This window comes from Phalacrocorax carbo, chromosome 1 (assembly GCF_963921805.1).
Source record: "Phalacrocorax carbo chromosome 1, bPhaCar2.1, whole genome shotgun sequence".
Taxonomy (NCBI): Eukaryota; Metazoa; Chordata; class Aves; order Suliformes; family Phalacrocoracidae; genus Phalacrocorax; species Phalacrocorax carbo.
In genome coordinates, this window is record NC_087513.1 from 147,862,948 (window position 1) to 147,870,017 (window position 7,070).

General features: G+C 40.1%; 1 protein-coding gene across 2 annotated transcripts in view; it reads left to right on the forward strand.

The window, feature by feature from the left end:
• TMEM182 (transmembrane protein 182) overlaps positions 1-5,822 on the forward strand; it is a 34,780-nt gene extending 28,958 nt beyond the window's left edge. For both annotated transcript variants that reach the window (XM_064439383.1, XM_064439376.1), the window contains exon 5: positions 4,337-5,822. In XM_064439383.1, coding sequence (XP_064295453.1) covers positions 4,337-4,560 — 224 coding nt within the window. In that variant the 3' untranslated portion in view covers positions 4,561-5,822. The remainder of the gene's footprint in view (positions 1-4,336) is intronic.
• The last annotated feature ends 1,248 nt before the right edge of the window (positions 5,823-7,070 follow it).

A 7,070-nucleotide genomic window follows, 5' to 3' on the forward strand; every position in this document is an offset into this window, starting at 1 on the left:
GCATGGACTCTGCCAATGGTTCTGTGTTACTAATATTCCAGTGACTCTACTAGATTCTTCAGAATCAAGTAAAAATCTTGTGATTGGGGGTGATGTAAAGACATAGGCTAATTTAAAACTTTTTGCAATATATGATAATTCTTCATATTCATTCATTCAAAAATACCATATTCTCTACATATAAATTGATGCAGTGAGATTTTGCAGTGATAGGAGCTAGTTTGAAACACTTAAGCAGATCAAGACAGACAATTATGTCGTAAGATTTTGCATTGCCTTCAGTCTAATGCCTTTCCTTTTAAGTGTGCTCCAGTGAATGATTCTTCACTGACTGGTATAAATAACAAAAGCAGAATGTTGCAGAAATAGTGTAGATGTACACACAAGGTAGAAGGATGAAGAGGCAGAAGACTTGTATTTATTAGCAACTCCGTTATGATATGTGTTATGTGTTAAGCAAATCTGCCTTGGCTTTGATGAGCAAAACACCTTTGAAGCCAGAGCCGAGACCAAAGCTTGGGTAGTTAGAACCTCTGAATATCAGATTAGCTGTTTCTGTGCCTTATTTTTCTTTCTACAAAGTGGAGATAAACCCAGCTTTTGATCTGTAATTTTGTAAACACCATATGAAATGCTGACTGTTATTTGACATGACTAGTACAGTTCATAATGCGTAGACCAAATTGATATCTAGTGGCCTGTAAAAAATACTTCACGTTATGTGCATCTGAATTCTACATGCCAGTCAGTCTGCTTGGCAAATTGTACTCTGTTCTTGATACTGCTTTTTCTTCAAACCGTTCTTGAACTGCTGACATCCCTCCATTTCATTAAAGTAAGACAATGCAAACAGACATGAGATCATATAATCTGAAAAGAAACCGTATTCTTTTGGGATCGAGCAACCAGATAAATACTTAAGTGCTAGTAACCATTCATTAAGCTCACAACATGCCTTTGAGTCAGGTATTTTGATGCAATCAGTGTGTATGCCAGGAGGAAGAACACTTTAAGTCAAGGAGACTTGCACATATGCTTAAATTTAAGCACAACCTCAAGTGCTTAATGCATAGGAAGGAACTAATGCCTCTGGCCCTAAACATCAAACATTTTAAGTAGATGCATTAGTGATAGTAGAAGTACAAGATCTGCTTCCCTGCTCTTACCACTGCTTCTCAAGTACTCTAACATCTTAGGAAACAAGACCAAATGGACAAAACAGAGGGTCTACCTGTTAAGAAATGCTTCTGTTTTCCTTTTTCTCTGTTACCATTTGTAACACACAAGAGCCTCAGTAAACTCCTGTGAAAGTGCTTAACTCCCATGAAATCATAACTGTGAAAATTAGCCAAAAGGAGCACTAACGAATGAAATGCTGTTGGAGGCAACAGGACACGGTCAGTTTTTACTTAGCCTGATTCTACTGTTCAAGACATTTCTTGAACACACTAAGCAATGTACCTACTAATTATCCTCCATTAGCAGATTGTGAGAACCCTTAAATACTCCTCCAGTGCCTTAATTAACTAAGAGGGTTTACATATTCTCCCTTTCTTTTTCTTTCTTTTAAAGAAGGACATTTATCTCTGCTTGACATACATTTCTTCAGCACATTTCCATACCCAACAATTTGCCACACACAGGTATTAGCAGCTTGCTGTGAAATCACCGGATGGATTTCAGCTTCCCTGAAGTTGTTTTACCACTGGCAGCACTGGCTTGCTATTTTGCACCTATGATGTGGAGTTGGCCCTAGGTTAACCACCTAGCAGGTGTTGCTTCAGACTGCCTGAAGAGCAAGGGATGCCCATTTTGTGATTGAAGCACCTCTGAATGAGTTTTGTTTTAATGGCAGATGCTTCTGACTAACTGGGCTATATAGCTTTGTGTTGGCCTGGGGTGCTGGAGGTCAAAAGCATTCCAGATGTGCAAGTTCTGGTTACACTTACTGGCTGCTACAGTAAGGGAATATACATCACTACTTTCTGTAATTATTATTGGTTTGGACTAAGTTTGCCCCGATGGAGAGAGTAAACAGAAAACTACAGACATTTGAAAAGGCACAGGCACAGCCATCTGAAGAGGTAAATTCCAGTGTTCATATGGGTTGTGCCATATTATCAATGCCTCCTTCCAAATCTTTGGGCTATTTTATTTTTTAGTTAAAGTTTTGAAACCTTGAACAAACTCTGTATCTCTAATAACTCCATTTATGAATTTGGCCCTGAATCTTCTTACATCAAAAGTTACTACTTCTGGTTCCAATTTTCCTGTGTTGCTACATTATCTGTTATCATTAGATGTTCTGTAACAGATATCTTCTGCTCAGTTTGACTTATATTTGGAGAGTCTTCAATTTAATTTCTTATTCTTTAAGTCTGGCCCTAAGGTGATCCTCCTCTCCGATTGTTTCACCACTTTTATGTTTAATACAACTGCAGCACTAAATTCCATCAAAATGGAGTTTTACTTAGGTAAAATTCTTTCAAAATTGAATTTATGCCTTTTAGAGTTGAGTGTTGTTTTTGTTTAAACTTTGTTAGTAATTTGAGCCCTAGCAAAAAATGTAATCCTGGAAGTGTATTTCATAGACAGGAAATGTGTCTGCCTCCTTCTTTATTTAGTTTTTCTCCTTTCAGCCTCATAAAAATTGCAGATCCTTTGGGATTTTCAGTCGTGGTTCGATTATGCCTCAGGTTAACTACTTCAGTTCATTTTTTTTGTGGGCTTCAAAAGGTAGTGCTCACAAACATTGAGTTGTGAGCTCTCACCTGTCAGATCTTCAGGATGTCCAGAATGTAAAGGTATTACATTTTGACAATAAAGCACCAGCAAGAATGTCAGCAGATCACCAATTTAAACTGCTGCAGCTAACCTGTCTGGTTTTGCCTGAAGCAAGTGAGGGAGTGGTGACAAGAGTTGCTCCCTGGTAAGCAGGTAGGAGGGGCAGGGAAAGGAGGTGGTGAGGCAGCGTCCCCGGGTGGGGTTGGGGAAAGGTTACCAGGTTACCAGGACTGGTGGGTCTGGAAGCAAATGCCTGTCCATGGGTGCTGACAAAGTGCATTTTGCCACAAATGTCGCATTTGTTCAAGGTCGCATTGCAAGTATTTAGGAGGATGGGGAAGAGACCACAAATTCTTTTGACTCTGCTGTTCTACAGCCTGTAGACTCAAATTTGGCAATAAGTGTCCCCAGGAGTATGCATGGGGTTGTGGTTTTAATGAGGCACCTAAACATCCTGGGATAAAAACATGATGGGGTGGTGTCTCCCAAATATTTTAATGTTGGAATAGACAGTCCTGCTGCTGTAACTGTGCTGTGACAGCTGGAGCTCAAGGAGCAAGTGGGTACAGGCTGGAGCATGCGAAAAATTCAGACCTGTGCCCTCAGTTTTCCAGCAGATCTGCTAGAGCATCTGTGCTGCAGGCTTGCATTTCTCAAGTGTCCACATTCCTCTAAAGTGAAATGAAATATTAGGCATGCAACTGATACTTTGGAAAGCACTTTCTTCTTATATCTCCTTCTGGTGCATAGTAACAAAGAGATTAACAAAGTTTGTAAGGACATGTGCTCCTATTACTATCATGTGTAAACAATCCAAAGGCCTTTCAGAGGAGTGGTTGGGAAAAGACTGTGAATTATGTGGTGGTTTAATTCCAGGAAACTGTTGTATCCAATCTGAGGTTAATACTAATAGCCTGCTTCATAGCTATTATTTAATTATTGTTGGGTTTTGTTCCCGTACCAGGAACTTCTGTTCTAATGTGGAGGATTTTGAATGAAATGCATCTGAATTTGTCTGCAAAATATTTGAGTAGAATACTCTGAAGCTAGTATGTTCCAAACAAAGCCCTTTTCATAAGAAAAAAGAAGCAAAATGTAGAGAGGTGAAGGTGATAGAAAGATTTGCCATCCCTTTCCCCTTTCCGTATCTCATCCAAAGCACTGTGTTAGAAAAAATGTCAGAGTTTGGGAAGTAGTTTTTTTTTTTTTTTTCCTCCAGGTCATCCTGACCTATTCCTTCTTCTTTCCCCTCCCTTGGCTCATGAATTCAAAATAGTAAATACCTGCCAGAATTTTGTCGCTAAACAAAGTGGGTGTCTGCCCACCAAAACCAGATATAAACTTTGTCATGGGAGTATGCCTTTCAGTGCAAATCAGAAGCAAGGTGGAGATAGTGCTTGTTAGGGGAAGCCAAAGGCAGAAAATATCCAGTGGTGGCTGACCGTGCCTTGCAGACGAGGCCTCAAGCATTGATGGGTTTTTAGGTATTACAGTAAATGCACCCAGGATTTTTCTCACACTCTGCTGTTAAAACCTGGTGTTTCTTTTCCAGGTGTCCTGTTTTCGCTGGTAGTCGTGATGTATGTCATCTGGGTCCAGGCGATGGCTGATCTGGAAAACTACACAAACGTGAAAAAAATGGGTTGCCCAGACTTTGTTGTTTATGTACGCTATGGCTGGTCTTTCATGCTGGCTCCTATAGGAGTATTTTTTGCTTTATTAGCAGGAATGCTGTTCTTGTTGGTAGGGCGTGCCATTTATTTACACTCAGACTAGTCATACACTGCTGAAGAGAATACAGGAATCCTAGTGAAGCTTCATGACAGTTGTAAACTGGAACAAAATTTTATACATTATTACCATTATGGTGACCTTGAGTATGCAGTCAGACTTCGGAAAGTTCTTTTGTTACTTGTTTAAGGGTAAAGGACACAAAACTCAGTACATGAAGAAACCACCTTTAGTCCCAACGGGTTGGTTTTAATTCTTTAGAAAGTACCCACGTGGTTCTCCATATTGTGCTATTAGCAGCATCTTTGTAGTTTTGCAAACAGAGGAAGGCAAAAATTTCCTGCAACCAAAAGCCCAACATGAAGTGGGCCAAATTAACGTTTTATACATTTGTCTTTTAACATTTACTTTGTGCTTCTGCTTGTGGAGAATGGTAAAACGTGGAGGAGAAAACAAACATTCACACGCAGTAATTCAATCTACATCCTCTCCTGTTTTCCACTACTTGCTTTAGCTTCAATGCAACCAAACATGTCTGCACTTCATAAAAATAGAGTGCAGTTGTTCGTGCAGCATCCATGGGAAGAGAAGGCAATTGCCGTGAACAGTGACGTGGTGCTAGTCCGTACATGTAAAAGCTTAACTGCTTCCATTACACGTTTCTCTTCTCTGTGTGCATTTGAAAGCTGTATACTTCTGTATTCTGAAATCCATGTTTGTTGCATGTTTCTGTAAGCCAATATGCCATAGTTAAATCACTAGCTGAAGTTACGCTGAAATTGTACTTTGAATTATAGCATTAATATTTTAATCAAGTTTTAAACCTTTAATTTTTGAATGGAATAATTGGCTCCTTCAACAAACATTTTCCTGGTTGTGTAAAATGACTTTTTTATTAAAAAAGGTTTATTATGAAGACAATATCTAGGACATGAAAATGTATGTTTTATGTAGCCTTCATTTTCCCAAATATTAAAAATTGACTTTATAGACCAAATCCAACTTGCCTACTAGTCATCCCAGGGAAAGCAAAGAGACTATCTAAGACAGCAGGGGAGATGGATCTGGTTCTGTATTGCAGGAGTGGCTGGTTCTCTGTGTCTGTGTGTGTGTGTGTGTGTGCACGCATATATTTAGAAGATGGGTGAGGATGGGACTGTATGCATGGTATGGAAAAGATGGAGTGGAGTTTTAACAATAGAGAAACTTTGTCTGGCGTTGGGCCCAAGCTGAAATCAAATCCATCTGAAAGTGTGTTGGTTTTCACTTTGTAACCCAATGCAGAATAGTTTGGGACTGATGGGGAAAAATAAAGACTGCATGTTGGTTTCTTCTTGTTCATAATGCTTAATTCCACAGCTGTTATGAATACTGAAAGCATCGCTAAAAGGCAGGAAAGGAGTGCCCACCTAGAAGATGTGGTGGGCCAGATTGGATGTTGCTTCCATTTTGGGAGCTTTTGTCATTGGAAACTTTCCAGCCTTCCCTTCTAGTTATTTATTTTTCCACCATCAACATTATAGAACAGGAAGACAACAAGGGTGGGGGGTAGGGGGGGCTGGGACTATGAGGTTTGGAACAATTACCAAATCACAAAAATATTTTTATTGGCAGCTAACATGGTGGTTTTAATTACTGTGTCAGAGAGTATGATGGGTGAATTTTAACCAAATATTCATAAGCATATATATGAACTCCATATAAATGATAGCCATCCGGAGAACATTAGTGTTACACCATAATGCCATTGGTTAGTCAGGAAATGGTGAAATTAACCCTGCCCCTTGTGCATATGGTATTATATTCCTGCCCTTAATTACACAATCACATACTGTTTCTCAAATAATACAATCTGTTGGTATTTACTCCCTTTACAGTCTAAGATACTCACTGGTAATTGTGGAGGTAAATTCAATAATCAAGAGTTATTTGACTAGGTATCCCTCCCAAACCCCGTCTGCTTCTCTGCAGGGGAGAGTCCTTCTCCACAAGAGCTTAGAGGGGGCAATACGCTTGAGCCACTTTCTTGCGACTTTTAGAAGCTGGAGGAATTGAGAGGTGCCTCAGAGCTGGACTTCTTCCAGCAAGCCTAACCATGTGTGCAGCAGCAACTAATAAACTCTGCAAGGAATGAGCCAAAGGCTCCCGTGGAGCCCTTAATTCAGCCCATGTGCATCTTCAGAACTCTCTCCATTATGCAGCTAAATTAGCTACACCCCTGTGTGCAAGGCAGCCTCTCTTGGAGGCAACCCTTCAGGTCAGGCTGCGGGCATAATGGCCGTTGAAGATCCAAGGTGTTTCTGAGGGTTTCCTTAGAAACTTCAGGAAGCCTTTCTGGCGTCAGTAGAAATTGCTTGAGTACTCATAGATTCTTCACTCAAACTCACACTTTTGGCAATAGTCCATAGCCCTGTCCATTTGCTTTAGTTGGATACCACCTTCTTCTCCTTACGGCAGAACTGAGAGTCAGGTTCCTTCTGAAACAGTGTGGACAGGTTGCATCCTCCCTCAAAAACATGTATGTAGCTGAGCATATGATGTAGCTGCTGCAGACC